Below are 16,025 nucleotides of genomic sequence, written 5' to 3' on the forward strand. Positions count from 1 at the left end.
TCTGCAGATCACCATTGCTGATTTCCACGCTTATGATGTCTTGGATGGGAACCGTATATTTGCTCCTGGTTGCCTGGATGCGTTCCCAAACCTGAAGGATTTCATGGCCAGATTTGAGGTGACTCCCTGCTCCTCTCCCCTTGTCCAGCTCCTTCATGCTCTCTGAGTCCTGGAGCTGGGTTGCAGACCAACCCCTGAGAGCAGGACCCAGGGTTAGCATCCTGCACCTGCTGTGTCCTGTGTATCTGCATATATTCTCACACAGTGGATAGAGCTGTTACTTCCAATTGACACGTAGCAAGCTGAGAAATAGAGGGTAAGGCATCTGTCAGGATCCCAGAGCCAGTCACAGTTGTGCTGGGCTCCCTGAGATCCTCTGGGGTGTATGGGCAACAACCAGAGGTCCTCTGCATTTTGTGCTAAAGGCCGTTGTCCTATCTGGTTCTCCAATCCTTGGAAACTATGGGAGAGGCCAGACAGCAAGCAGTGTGTCTACTGGGCATCTGGAGGGCTGAGACATGTTAGAATGGAGATTCAGTGTCAGAGATACAAACATTCCATAAGCTTGATCTCCAGGGAAGTTGAAGCAATGAGCTCCTCGTGTGGAAACACTGGCTGCTAGGTGTATTGTTGGCGCTGGATCTCAGTGGCCACAGGTGGCACCTAAGGTTCTTGTCATGAAGAGTTAATGGTGAAAACGTTCATTGTCACTTGTTCTAATGCCCAATGTCTAAAATAATGTGTCTGTGACATGGGACAGGTGTTTGATATTTAATTTTATGCACCTGCAAATGTGACTCCATGCTACAATGAGTCAGTTAGAGAAGGGCAGGCAGAGTCGGGGGCAGGGAAGGGGTGACACAGTGTGAATTTGAGTAGCAGAGCCTGACCTTCACTCCTCAGGGTCCCATCAGACATAACCAAGAGGAGTATGGCCACGTCTTCACCTCCCTGGGTCTCATCTATCACCCTGGGACATCTTGTTTGCAAAAAAGCTTTTATCACAGATATGAGTGTTTGCGGTATTAGTCCAACAGATTGTTCACTCTAAGATCTTTGCCCTATTGTCCTAGCTATGCAAAAATGTGCCTTCTCATCAACTCTGAATCAGTTCCAATCCTGTGGCCTTAGGAATTATGCAACAGTTGCCCAGCACTGTGTTTTGGGGTTGAGAGACCAGATGGCATCTGTGTGCTAGACCACGTGGCCCTCAGTGCCAGGCCCATTAGGCCCAGAACACTCTGGATCGCCCTGAGTTCTTGAGAACCTCTGTGGGCACTGTCAGCCCTGCCATGAAGATGCATGGCCCAAGAATGTGCTTGACTGAGAAAGTTATTGAACAAGTATGACACTCAGGCTCCCTCTGAGAGGTGATAGCCAGGACCAGATCATGTTGCAGGTTGGGATGGGTTTGGAGCCTGCACCTGCAGAGCACCTAGCTATTAGCATCTTCCAGATGACCCATCATTCGAGGTGTGGTGTGAGGTATCTGTGATGAAGAGTGAACTCCACAGGGTTGAGGTCCTGCTCATAGCCCTATACACTGGCTGTTGTTGGATCTTGCTGGGCTGTTCCTAAACAGATGCTACAGAAAACCCAGTGGGACCATAGACCCTGAGTTCTGCTTTTTTTTTTTCTGCCCCTGCAGGCCCTGCCAAAGATCGCTGCCTACATGAAGTCCAGCCGCTTCCTCCCAAGACCTATATTTCCTAAGGTGGCCACCTGGACGGGAAAATAAGGCACAGTAATTTCAAGGATAGGATCGGCTTTGGGGAGCTCATGCCCCCAGCCCTGCCTCAGCCTTCTCAGTCCTCTCCCTCCACTCTCTCCTCCCAGCCTGCTGCCCCTTGTCCTCTAAGCCAGTCCCTCCCATAGAGTCTTGGCTGGCCCAAGCTCTGCCCAATTCCTCAGCTATGGCTCCCTGGACTGTGGTTCCTGCACTAAGGCCATTACTGTGGCTCCTGTCTTCTGCCATGAGGGGCCTGAGTGTCCCTGAACTCCCCAAATGCCAGAGAGGTCTCTGGCCTGTGCTGACCCTGCTCCTGAGTGAGATCTCCCTGGCACTATGTGCTCCCGAGGAAGCCTGAACCTCAGCCTGGGCCTTTCCTCTTCCCTGGGAGCTCTGACTTGGCACTGACAATGCTGGAGTTTCGGGAATTTCTTTTTTCTGTTGCCACAGCAGGACCTGGGAAAGAAGGATGCTGTGGGTGGGTATACCTGGAAAATGGGATGCCAAGGTGTGCTGGTCGTTTCTGTGCCCTGTGCATGTCACTGTGTTTCTTTCTTTGGGTCCCTTTTTCTGCCTGGCTCCTCATTCCTACAGCATTGTGCCATGGCTTGAAACCCCTGCAGCTTAGTCCTGGTTCTGAGAGCTGCAGGGTTGATAGGGAGGGGCTGGCAGTCGTCGGGCACACCCACTGGGAGCTGCTCCAGGGTGCTTTCCCTGACATGGATATTCCTGGTCTATATTTTCAGAATGTTTCTCAATAAATAGTGTCACATTGCCTATAATTGTTGTACTTGTTTGTTTGTTTTTCTACACGAACTGAGAAGAAGTCAATTAACAGAGAAGAGAATCCCTCCGTGTCTTCCCTGTGATATGTGTCATGGTGCCTGGCCTGCATCAGGTGTTCAGGAAGTTTGGAAATGTGGAAGAATTGCCTCCTGGGAATGCAAAGCCAGCCTGTTCTGCCATGAATGGGACTTTGCGCTGTGGAAATAACCATCTGGATCTGAGGAGGTACAGAGTCACATGCAGGAGATTGTAAGCATGCAGGGATCAGAGAAGGTACCTGCAGCTTTCTCTCACGTCACCATTAAAGGTGCTGCACCTGCCTTTGGGACAACCTTCCTGAAATGGGCTGGGCTAGGCTGGTTTGCTGCCCCATGATGTGGCACTACATCAGAACCTGGAATTCCATCAGAGGTCACCTGCAAAGGAGGAAGACTCATGTGGTGAACGCCTATGGAACAGCCTTCTGAAATTGGTGGGACAGTGTACTTGACCTTGGTGTTTTACTGCAGGAGGGGACTTGCGCTGCCAATAGCTGCACAAACGAAAGTAAGCAACAGGTGTAATCTAAGGGTCATTAAGGAATAGGTGACTAATTTAAAAGATACAAGTGAAGGATCAAGGGTAGGCCTAGCTAAATGCTTATGAAATCTCTTGCATGGAAATTGGTTAAATCAATATTTGACTTGAGGACAGAAGAGTTCAAAAGCAATGGAAGATCAAAGTGACACTGTAATAAAAGAAAATAATAAGTGCATATAGATGTACATCTAGTACAGGGTCAGAAAACATTTTCTCTGATGCCCAAGATTTTTGGCTTTCTGGGTCATGATTTGTCACAGTTACTCAACATTTTGGTTTTCAAATGTCACCTGGGACTGATGGTGGCCTAGAGGCTGAAGACCTCGCCTGAACATGCCAGGATCCCATATGGGTGTTGGTCCTAGTCCTGGCAGCGCTGCTTCCCACCGAGCTCCCTGCTTGTGGCCTGGGAAGGCAGTCGTGGATGATCCAAAGCCTTTGACCAAGCACCCATGTGGGAGACCAGGAGGAGGTTTCTGGCTCCTGGCTTCGGATCGGTGCAGCACCAGCTGTTGCAGTCACTTGGGGAGTGAATCGTCGGAGGGAAGATCTTGCGCTCTGTCTCTCCTCCTCTCTGTATATCTGACTTTCTAATTAAAAAAAAAAAAAGAAAAAGTCAACTGTACAGAATACCTGAAGGAATGGATGCATGTGTTCCATTAATATTCCATTTACAAAACAGGTGTGTCAAAACAAAACCCAAACAACTCAATTCTGAAATGGGTGAAGCATTTGGACTGACATGTCCCTTAGATGATACACAGATGTCAAATAGCACCTGAGAAAGTGCTCCACATCACCAATTAGAGCAAGGCAAGGCAGAGCTAGACTGAGTTACCACCTCACACTCATGGCATTGGCTGGGACACAAAGCAGAACAAAGGGAGTGCTGGTGGGGTCTGGAGAAACTGGGACCCTTGGCTCTGTTGGTGTGAATGCCAAAGGGCCCAGCATTGTGCCAGTCAGCACTGTTCTTTCTCAAAAAGTGAAATTATCACTTGCTGGCAGCTATTCCATTTCTGCTTAACACTCAAAAACACCAAGTCCTCGAAGGGCTGTGTGTACTGCCGTGCTCATAAGAGCATCACTTCCGACACGATGGGAGCCTCCCAGGTGTCTCCTAGCAGAGGAAGTGATAAGGACAGTTTGTACACACACACAGGAGCAGGCTCTACTGCTCAGCCCTCATCAAGGAACTCTGAGCATGACACAGCCTGGGTGACCCGCGAGGACACAGGCTCAGTGATGTCCATGTCACGGCCACAACCTTATGATTCCACTGACAGGATGCAGTTGGAGAAGACAAAGTCATAGAGACAGGAAATGGGAAAAGGGTCAGGGCTGGGGATGGGGAGTGTTGGTTTTATGTTCCCACCTACAGTTTTACAGGACAAGAGACTTAAAAACAATGCTTAGAATGATCATAAGGATGCTCCAGGAGATAAAAGAAAATGCAGATGGTTGAAGAAAATAAGGAAGATAAATCATGACATGACTGAGGAATTCAGTAAAGAAAGAGATACTGAAAATGATACCTCCAATCAGGAAAGAAATAGATACTGAAAATGACAATTTCATAGGTTTTAGTAATAAAGAATAAAGTTTTTAAATGGATGAATTTAAGCAGAAGAAAGAATGTTGAAAGATAAGGACAAATTTTTGGTATATCACAGTGAGACAAACATGGAGATTAAGAATGCAGACAGACTCTGAGACACTTGGGGTATTATGAGATGAAACAAGACGCTAATTGTGGATGTCTCTGACAGCAAAAAGGAATAGAGGCTTAAGAAATCTATTTCATGACATGACAGCTCAAAATAGCCCCGGTCTGGAGAAATATGTAGTTCAAGTACAGGAGCTCAGGGAACATCAGATGCACAAACAAAAGACACACAAATGATTCTCACTGTGACTCAGTGTAGTTCTGCTCTCAAAAGTACAACACAGAAAGAAAATCCTTCAATTTGTAAGAGGAAAGTGTCTGGTCATTTTTAAGAAGCTAGCAGGCATTCATGTCAAAGTTTTCAGGAGAAATTTTACAAACCAGGAGGGAAACGAGATATATTTTAACTTCTCAACAAAAAAAATACTGACTAATATGAATATCTCTTCCAACAATATTAGCTTTCATATATATTAGTAAATTCATCAGGCCAGCTTACAAAATGTGTTTACGGGAGCCCTGCATAGGGAAGCATTAGACAAATAACAGCCATTATGAAAACATGTGAAAGTGTAAAATTTGGCAGAAACAGAGCAAATAGTATTCAAAATAAAGAGAAGAAAAGTTCTTTTTTAAAAAAATTATGGAGCTGGATGGGTGTCAGAGCAACAACGCATTATGAATGTGGTACCACAGCATTGTGAAAATGGGCAAGGTGACACATGTGCAATAAGAAATAAAATGTTTAAAACACAATAAACAAAAGCTATTTCAAAATGTCAAAATGAAAAAAGATAAATTTATTTTGGCACTAAAATATCTAAAATCCAGGCATGTATTTTTTTCATGAATTCATTTTTAAGATTCTAGCATGTATGAACTTCACAATCCTTTTGAACCAAAATAAGCTTATCTTTTCATTCCACTTTCCATGGACTTTAAGTCCCTTTGTAGTTCTCTGATTTCACAGCTCAAATTCAAAGGGTATTTTGGAGCTGCCTTGTGAAGCAACAAGCCTGATATGAGGAACACTATATTGAGTTGGACTCAACGCCATGTTTTGTCAGGAGGTACACCTAACACTGAGTAGAAAACCACATCATGTTTGGCAAAACGCTCTAACTCCCTGACTACTTTGCTCAAGCTTAACTAGGAGCACAATCAAGCTCTACGTGGTCCAGTCACCAGAGCTTGCAAAGTCAGCAATTTTCCATCATTAATACAGTTTTGCATTTAACGCAGCTTGAGCTATCCCCTAAATGTCCTATCCCTGACCCCATCTGTGGTTTTGCTTTCATAAACCTTGCTCTTCTGTACTTCAAACTTTAGAAATCTTTCTCACATGAGCCTGCTCTCCACCACTGACTAATAAAGGACTTTCAGATCTTCTCAGTATGTTCCATTCTTTTATTTTGACCCTTCAGGCATCACACTTGTGGTGACATGGATTAGGCTCACCCTTGCAGGGTCAACATCGCTTATTGTCCACTTGTTTGAGTCAGCTTAGTCCTCTATGAATCAGCTCCCTGCTAACGCACCTGGGAAAGCAATAGAAGATGGCACAGGAATATGGGCCCCTGCCATCCCTTTGGAGACTTGGACAAAGTTTGGGATCCTGGATTCGGCTTGTTTTAGCCCAGCTATGGTGACACTGGGTCACTGCACCAGAGGATAGAAGATCTCTCCTTGTTTCTCCCTCTTTACATCACTCTGACTGCTAAAGAAATAAAATTTAAATAGAAATTTAAACATATATAAACATTAAGGTAAAATATTTTATTTGATTTGAAGCTTAAAAAGTGATTACCAAAGGATACAACTCAGAATAATTCCATCCTTACACCAGAAAAAAGATATGCAAATATAAGTAATTTTGTAACCAGTGATCAAAATTATCAAAGATGAAAGAATACATTTCAAAATCTTGGATACAGAGAGAATAAAGATGGTGGAATAGAGTAAGGACACATTTAAACAGACAGGGAAACATTAACCAGGGTGAAGCACAGACGGCACAGTCCATGAAATAGGAGCAGACAGACCAATGACAGAAGGGTACCTGGAAACTGAGTACACAGGAGAGCAGCGGACGCAATGGTGTGGTATTTTAATGACCAGACATCCCAGCAACATTCAGCCAGCAGGAATCTGAACTGCACCGGTGGCCAGGACTCCACCAGCACCCAGGTGGGAGGGAGAATTCACTGGGAACATAGGAAATGAACTCAAAGAACTGCCCATTCTGCTGGTTTGTTTAATTTGACCAGGACCAGGGACAGAACAGAGATTTCAAACAGGTGGTACTAGGGTACAGGGTGGAGTTCACAGCCCAAACCTCTGGTAGAGCCGAATCAGATATCATCTACTGTAAGGAGGCAAAGGCTATGGGACAGGACTACACATGCACTAAGCTGAGAGTGAATTCATTTCTGGCTCAGTGAACTGCAATGACGTAGCATCCTACAGATTCCACCAAAGATAGTTCCAGGTAGCCCCCAGATCTAATGGCCAGCAAATCAAGCACTCCAACAGTGGAACCTCAGGTGCCATTTTGGACACCGTGGCAAAGACTTTGAGACTGCAGGGACAACAGTGAGCTACGCAAACACTGAATGGAAGTGAACTCACTGAGCTCAGTACATTGCACTGGTCCAACAGGAAAATAATATTGACTTTGGCATTTTATGGCCCAAAATAGGTCCATGTGCCCTTCAGACCTAACAGCCAGCAGGTTCCAGCAAGATCAGTACTACAAACAACCTACTATTTAGAACACCTGGTGTCTCCCTAATCCTGGGATCTGCAACAACCCAAAGTGGGAGAAATGTTGTACAGACAATGGTGCAACAACAGCATGGGATCACAGGAGGTAGAGTACTGAGCCAGGAGCTGGGGCTACACAGACCATGGTAGAAGTCGAATGCAAGAGCACAGATTCAAAACTCACTGGAGGAGCCCGGCGCGGTGGCGCAAGTGGTTAAAGGTCCTCGCCTTGCACGCCCGGGATCCCATATGGGCGCCGGTTCTAATCCCGGCAGCCCTGCTTCCCTTCCAGCTCCCTGCCTGTGGCCTGGGAAAGCAGTCGAGGACGGCCCAAAGCTTTAGGACCCTGCACCCGCGTGGGAGACCTGGAAGAGGCTCCTGGCTTCGGATCGGCATAGTATCGGCCCGTTGCGGCTCACTTGGGGAGTGAATCATCGGACGGAAGATCTTCCTCTCTGTCTCTCCTCTCTGTATATCTGCCTTTCCAATGAAAAAATAATAAAAATAAATCTTTAAAAAAAAAAACTCACTGGAGGGCAAACAAAAAGCCATGTACCAAATGCAATTGAATTGCAGACCTGTGGGTGTCACAGCTTAGAAACCTGCCCCAAGGAGAAGACTTTGCTAACCAGAAGTACAATGACCAAGAGCAAAGAGACAAAGGCACAGTGAACATTGCTGAAGACTCCTCTGCAAATGATCAAAGGCCTTTGCCAACCTCAGAGTTAAATGAGAAATAGATTGAGAAAATAGCGATACAGAATTCAAAATGCTTGTTATAAAGCTTCTTATCAACAATGAGAAGCACATGCAGGAATTTAAGGACTACATCATACAGGAAATAGCAACACTGAAACAAAATCAAGCCAAATTATTGGAAATGAAGGACACAATAGAGCAAATTAAAAATCCAATACAAAGTCTCAATAATAGAATGAATGAGGCAGAAGAAAGAATCTCAGAATTGGAAAATATTTCTTGTCACAATGGGGAAATAATCAAAAAGCTGGAAGCAGAGCTGAGTCAAGCTAAAAAAAAAAGTATTCAAGAAGAGACACAATTAAAGGGCCAAAAATAAGTGGTACAGGAGTTCCAGAAGGTGCAGAGAGAGAAGCTGTGTTTAAAAATGTAGTTAATGAGGGCCTGGTGCAATAGTCTAGTGGCTAATGTCCTTGCCTTGCATGTGCCTGGGATTCCATATGGGCACTAGTTCTAATCCTGGCAGCCCTGCTTCCCATCCAGCTCCCTGCTTGTGGTCTGGGAAAGCAGTCAAGAACAACTCAGGACCTAGGGACCCTGCACACATGTGGGAGACTCAGAGGAGGCTCAGGGCTCCTGGCTTCAAATCAGCACAACCTGGTCATTAAGGCCGCTTGGGGAGTGAATCATCAGATGGAAGATCTTCCTCTCTATCTCTCCTCCTCTCTGTATATCTGGCTTTCCAATTGAAAAAAAAATCTTTAAAATAATATATTTATTTAATGAAATAATAAAAGAATATTTCCCAGGTCTAGATAAAGAATTGGGAAACAACATCCAGGAGACACACAGAACTCCCAACAGTCTTGACCAAAAGCGATCTTCACCATGACATATGATAATCAAGCTCTCTTCAACCAAACATAAGGAAAAGATCCTTAAATGTGCACGTGAAAAAAAAATCAACTGACATATAAAGGAATGCCAATTAAACTCACAGGAGATCTCTCACAGGAAACTCTACAGGCAAGAAGAGAATGGAGTAACATATTCCATATTCTAAAAGCAAAACACTGTCAGCCCAGGATAATGTGCCCAACGAAACTTTCCTTTCATCTTTGAAAATGAAATAAAATTCTTCCAGAGTAAAGAAAAGCTAAAAGAATTTGCCTCTTTCAAACCTGCCCTACACATGACACTTAAAGATGTTGTCTTGACAGAGAAGAGGAATAGTACCCAGCAAAACCAAAGACAAATGTGAAGAAAATCCCAGTAAAATAACAGAAGAAGATTAAATCAATGAACAACCTATTGCTAAATACAGGACCAAATTACCACCTATCTATATCAACCTTGAATGTAAATGGTTTAAACACATCAATCAAATGTCATAGATTAGTAGACTGGATTAAAAACACAAATCCCATCTATTTGTTGCCTACAGGAAATATATCTCACCAACAAAGATCAGCAGAAACTGTATCTCATGGATTTTGATGTTTTTGGTTTCAGTTTCATTTCTTCAGAACACTTTTTTCTTATTAAACTCTTCAACGACCCATAGATCTATAGTAGCATCATTAACCTCAAGAAGGTTCTTTATTTTCTTTTTCATTTCTTTAGTGACACATTAGTCATTTAGTAGCATGTTATTTAACTTCATGCCATTATAAATTTCTATTTTCTTCCTGTTGATTTTGTTTTCTGACCATTTAAGAGAATGTGTAGTAACTGTGTAATGGAGACTATCATATGCAGTGGCGTGTTGCTTAACTTCATGGCATTGTAAATTTCTGGTTTTCTTTCTGTCGTTAATTTTGTTGTGGCTTTTCACTTGCAGAGATTTGTAGTGTCTGTGTAGCAGAGACTGGCATGTCCAGAAGTGAGGATATGGTGCAGTGTGCATCCCCACTTCTGGATTAACAATGGACTCCCAGTGAAACTGTTCGATGTGCCTTGACAAGGGGATGCTGGACTCTGCAACTGTTCATGCCCACAATGATGGATTTATGACTGTTTATGAGGAACTATGCTATTGCAAACATATGGGAAAACTCAGTGTGTGTAGGCGAGTGGGGGGCAGGGATTTGGGAAGGAAGTAGGAGAAATCCCAGGGCCTACAGAATTGTATCATAAAATGATAATAATAATTTAAAAATGAAAAAAAAATCTTGGATACAAGTGTTCTAACCTATGGACTTCAAGTTAAGGACCCACAAGAGATGATCTCATGGGACTAGGACTGATCTGAGGCCCCAGTTGGAGACTGTTTGGTGTCTCAGGTGCCAACGTTCCTTCTCTCGGAATGGCTGCCTGCATTGGTGGCTCTTGCCTTGGTTTGCCATCTCTGCTGCTTATCACAATTTCTGTGCTTACTGGGACCCCTGAGGAATCAGTAGGAAGAGACGAAGCTCAAAGAGGTCCCAGACAGCAGCTTGTAGAAGATCACTGGTTCTTCTTTGTTGTCACGGTCCCTGGGGAAGAGCTGAGGTCACTGGGCAGCTCTGCTCCATGGAGTCAATCGGGTTCAAGCCTTGCTAGAAGGAGTAGCATCAGGCCCTTATCCAGGCAGGTCTCTTCACACAGGGCACTGTGGGAGAGGCAGGGCATTCAGCAGTGTGTCTGTGGCTGGCAGGTACAGGGCTGAAACAGGGTAGGAGGGAAGCTCTATGTGCAGGTCACAGACAATGTTCCAGTGTGATCTTCAGAGCTCCTTGAAGCACATGAGTTCCATTCAAGGAGGCACTGATACCAAGGGCAAGTGCGGGTGCTGGATTTGAGAACACAGGGAGGTGGCCTGTTCAATGGTTTTGGTCCGGAAGAGTCTGACGACTAACTGGGGAAAATAAGAAAGACAGATGCAATAACCCACATGTAGATTTTTACTTTTGTCTCTGATACGTTGAGGTAAAAGATAAAAAATAAATTTAAAAAGAAAGGTTAATTGGGAAGCTAGAAAATAACTTAAAATCTAGAATCCCTTCCTTTTACAACTGTGTAGAGCTAGGTACCGCCCATAGGGTGCACATCAGATGTCTTCACTCCACCAAGATTCCTCACCCACGACCACCTCCCGGAAAAATCATAGCCCATTATCTTGGTGACCTCATATCTCAGACTCACTCACTTTTAGCTTTAGTTCATGGCCTACTACTCCATGATAAGTGCACATTCTTTCGCATCATAACCCTTGGCTACCCACTCACTGTCCCTGTGAGCGTCCTTTAAATTAGTATCTGAAGCTCAGGGCAACCCGGTCCTGGTCATTGCTTGTCTATGCCTGACTCCCTCAAAAGAGGGCATGGAAACAGCTGTGGATTATACCTTGAGATCACTGGGTGCAGGCAGCCATGGCTCTCCCTGAAGAGAGACCCACCTCCTGGGCTCTCTGTCTCTTGATCAGCAGGTGCACAAAGCCTGGCTCAGTGTCCTCTGGCCTGGTGCTGGGGGTGGGGGTGGGGCAGTGCTGCACTGAAGGAGAAGCAGTTTGTGTACTGAAGCTGGGCTCCTGTGCCAGGTGGAGAAGTAGGGACTTCCTGCTTTCAGGTCACAGATTAGAGCCTGAGGGGTGTGTTTTTCTGGTTTGCCTCCCTGTATCAATTTTCATGCAGGATTTGCTGAGTCACTGGGTACAATTTGGGCTCTCTGCTATGCTGCACATGCCGCCTGCCCATCCAGATGCTTGTGTGGACAGGAAAGCCAGGGCTTCCTGAGGGGATTGGGTGGGATGCAGGGTACAGCAACAGGGAGAGGACAGAGGCAGGAGTGTCCATCAGAGGCTCTTACACCAGTAGCGTGTACACATGAGAACACAGCTTCCCTCTGCGCAACTCGGCATCCCTCCTGAGAAGCATGCACCTGAACTTGCAGGATTGGGCAGTGGGTTTCCTAGGCCTGCACAAACTCCTCTAGCGTGTAACACACCTGTTCTGTATAGAGTTTTCTTCACTGCAGCTCTTAGGAGGGAAGGGAATTGGTTGAGGAGTGAAGAGTGAAGTCTCCAGGGCTGTGGACCCTCAGGAGATGGCGTCAAGCTGCAGCCCTGGAGCCCCAAGAAATTACTGGACTATGCATACCCCAGGGGGGCTAGAGACATTTGTGGTCTAATTTTTTCCCACTCTGGGGGCCTAGAGCTGATGTCTGCCCACATGAAATCCTATGGTTTCCTCTCTAGTTCTGTGTTCACAAAGTTGGTCTCAGTGGGACCAGAAATAGAACCTTAAACAGCCAGATGGAAAGAGCCCTTGTTCAGCCTACTGACCAGGGCCATGGCTTGAGCCTGTTGCCTTGTTATGGTAAGCATGGTTTCTGTCCCTGGTGACAAATCAAACTCACAAGCACCAGTTTGAAGAGTATGGAAAAGAGAAACTTTATTATGTCAACAGGTGAGGACAATCGCTGTTGAACAATCTCCAGAACCATAGACTGATTGTCCTTGGCCAGAGTAGATGATCTGATGTTTGAAGAGGGAGCAGGGGAGGCTGGGCTGCTGCATCAGGTGCTACAGCAGCTTGCAGGTCTGACAGTGGCTATCTGGGACCTCAGCACAGCTCCCTGGGAAACTTGCTGGATGGCTGGACTTTATCATGAGTTGGGAGTGGCAGAATGTCCTCCCTATCTAAGCAGCTACAAAATGTTACTGGCAGGGATCTGAAAGAGGCCTAGTATTGTGTTAGATGTGGCTGGTTGGAGCCAACTCAGCCACAAACCCATTCTCACTTTGTTCTTTGTTCCCCTTTACGGTGTGTTGCAATAAACTTCAACTCCCAGTCATGCTGACCAGGGAAAAGCAGGATCACTTTGCAACTTCAGCCAGCTTTCTCAAGGCCAGTGCCTGGAATTCACAAGCAAGCATTATTTATCTTTTGGAAGAGATACTTTACTGGGCCATAGGCTCAATCAATTGTTTGTTTTTCATTGAATATGGAAAGAAAAATGTGTTTGGTCTGCTTACAAATTAACCACTGTTGATCCTTTACTCCACCTCTGTGGAATGGGGGTGCCAGCTCATTCCAAACACATGCATCTGACTCAGGGAAGAAGAGAGGCTCCTGGAAATGGAAGATTGGAACCTGCATTTGTCATGGCTCCTGCCGAGTGTCCAAGGCATTTCAGTGGATTCACTTTCAATGGCAACACAGGAGATTCCTGTCCAGTACACGGACGAGGACACCTTACTAGCAAGATGATTGTAGGCCAAAATGCAGAATACCTGAGAAGAAGGGCCTTGTGCTATTGGGTAGCCCAGAGGAAAGCCTAGAGAAGCAATGACTTGGCTTTGTGTACATAGCATGCAGTGAGGGGGTGTCATGGTTCCCTGAAGAGCCGCAGACTCGGAAGATGCCTGGACAATGGCACTAACTGTTTGCATCCGTGAGCAGTTTCCAAGCCAGCAGTTTTTGCTTGCAGGGCAGACTGCGATGTTTTGGATGTGCACTGACACTTAACTTTGCCTAGTGGTGAGGCATGGCTTAGTAATTAAGTGTGAAAGATCCTGTCGTCTTTGAGATCGACCTCGGGCATTATACCATGGGGTAGGCGAGGGAGGATGGAGGCCCAGAACACCAGAACACCACAATATTCTCAGTGGGGAAACTGAACTTTGTACATGCACCCCCAATTTTAAAAGGATGAAGCAGGGCCCAGCACAGTAGCCTAGCAGTGAAACTCTTAGCCTTGCATATGCCAGGATCCCATATCCACACCGGTTTGTATTCTGGAAGGCCCACTTCCCATCCAGCTCCCTGCCTGTAGCCTGGGAAAACAGTCGAGAACGGCCCAAAGCCTTGGGACCCTGAATCCCCATGGGAGACCCAGAGGAGGCTCCAGGCTCCTGGCTTACAATGGGCTCAGTCAAGGCTGTTGCAGCCACTAGGGGAGTAAATCAGCAGATGTGAATCAGTCTTCCTCTCTGTCTCTCCTTTCTGTATATCTGGTTTTCCAATAAAAAGTAAATAAATCTTTACAAATAATAAAATATAAAGGTGGTCTTCCAGCTTTGAGGGCATGACTTGATGGAGGCACACTTGGGTAGAATTGTTAGTATATGCTTACTTTTCATCAGCATATCACCTTATTTTATTTTATTTTATTTTATTTTATTTTACTTTATTAGCACTACTTATGTAGTTAACTATGGCATCAGGAAGGAGCTGTCATGTACTGCTTCAGGGCCTGCCCTTATCTGAAGGAGGATATGTGCCAACACCTTCCAGTTGAGGCTACTTTCTTGGCACAATTGGCAATTGTTTTTCTCATGGTGGAATTCATCTTTTTTTCTAGAAGACTGAGGTTTTTAAGACACACAGAGCTTCCATTTTAAAGGAAGAGCTTTGCATTCTTACCAAGCTATTTTGGCTAGGAAAGTAGCCCTAGTATCACTTGTGTACAAGAAGGAAGTTGGTCAACAAGTGAATGTTTGGAGGTCCTAGCTGTCCTACATGTCGGAGCAGAGTCCATTAGTCAATCATTTAAAAGGGTGGGCACTCACATACATTTGGTAACCCATATGCCCCATTTCAGTAACAACTTCTTTGATTTCAGGTTGTTCTGAACTCAAAAAGGCAACCCTGAGTTAGTGGGTGCACTAACAATGAAGATGAGGTCCTCTCATGAATGTTCCACAAAGTTCCTGAGAGTATCAGGCCCACAATGTGGACTCCCATGCTTGGGATGCATGATGGTTGGGCCAGGACCTTGGAAATAAGGATGGGCAGGGGTAGTTCTGTTTCCATCCATCTGTGGGTGTCATCCCAAGTGCCAACATCCCCTTCCACTCCTGTCCCATATTCCTCAGCTTAATGATAGGACTCCATCAAGCTGGAGTGTCATGGCCCCAGGAGAACCCTTTCCCTCAGCTGCTGTTCTGGTGGACAGGTGCGCAGCTTGGCTCCCACATGCAGTGTGCACGTGCATCTTCTGGTGACAAGGACAGTGTCCTGTTGCCACCTGTCCTCACTGTGGCACTGCCGCCATAGAAATGGGATTTCAGCTGTGTCCTGTTGCCCACATTCTGTTGTCGGGAGTGCCCTTTCCTCCAAGACAGCACAGTGAGCATGCCCAGTCTTGCCCACATGCTTGCAGTCTGTGTCAGTGTTGGCCTTCTCTCCTCTGCTGGCTGATTAGAGAGCCCTTGTCAGAGACGTCAGGAGAGCTTTCCTGGTGGACATGCTGCGCGGCAGTGTTGTTGCTGCTAGTGCCTGTCGTGCTGTGACCACCACTTGCTCACCTGGCCCTTCATTGTCCACTCTGCACAAACCTGCTCCTGTGGGTGAAGAGGTCCAGGCCTGCTTCAGGCAGGAGCTGCCCCACAGGGCCATTTTGCTGCAACAAACAGTCTCCAAGGCTTCCAGGCAATCATGAGGAAGGAGCTCTTGGCTGGTTAATATTTAGCATAACACACACACACACACTCTTTCTCTCTCTCTCTGACCAAAATCATCCATGAATACATTGGTAAAATACAGTAAAACATGGCATGCTGGAATATGCCTGTCTCTTTTTGTCTCTTTTAAAGATTTACTCATCTTTTTTTGGAAAAGCAGACGTACAGAGAAAAAGGAGAAACTGGAAAAGATCTTCCATCCATCCACTCATTCACTTCCTATCGCCCAAAGTGTACAGAGCCAAACTGATATGAAATCAGGAGCCAGGAGACTCCTGGATTCCCCAACATTCTCCAGGGTTCTTAGGCTTTGAGCCATCCTTCACTGCTTTCCCAGGCTACAGGCAGATAGGTGGCAGGTACAGAAGGAAGCAGCTAGGACACGAGCCAGCACACATATTCACATATGCTGCACTGGC

General features: G+C 45.7%; 2 protein-coding genes across 9 annotated transcripts in view; one reads left to right on the forward strand and one right to left on the reverse strand.

The window, feature by feature from the left end:
• The window catches only part of LOC121166488 (glutathione S-transferase Mu 1-like), a 135,870-nt gene that overhangs the window by 55,395 nt on the left and 64,450 nt on the right, over positions 1 to 16,025 (forward strand). For 4 of the 7 annotated variants that reach the window (XM_040995628.1, XM_040995622.1, XM_040995625.1 and 1 more), the window contains one exon: positions 8 to 118. In XM_040995628.1, the coding sequence (XP_040851562.1) occupies positions 8 to 118 (111 nt within the window). Of the gene's footprint in view, positions 1 to 7; positions 119 to 1,648; positions 2,504 to 16,025 lie in introns of those variants that run through there. The other 3 variants (XM_040995619.1, XM_040995623.1, XM_040995627.1) reach the window with 2 other exon arrangements.
• LOC121166490 (glutathione S-transferase Mu 1-like) overlaps positions 1 to 16,025 on the reverse strand; it is a 37,144-nt gene that overhangs the window by 8,220 nt on the left and 12,899 nt on the right. The window lies entirely within an intron of this gene.

This window comes from Ochotona curzoniae, unplaced genomic scaffold (genome assembly GCF_017591425.1).
Source record: "Ochotona curzoniae isolate NIBS_2020 unplaced genomic scaffold, NIBS_Ocur_1.0 patch144, whole genome shotgun sequence".
Classification (NCBI taxonomy): Eukaryota; Metazoa; Chordata; class Mammalia; order Lagomorpha; family Ochotonidae; genus Ochotona; species Ochotona curzoniae.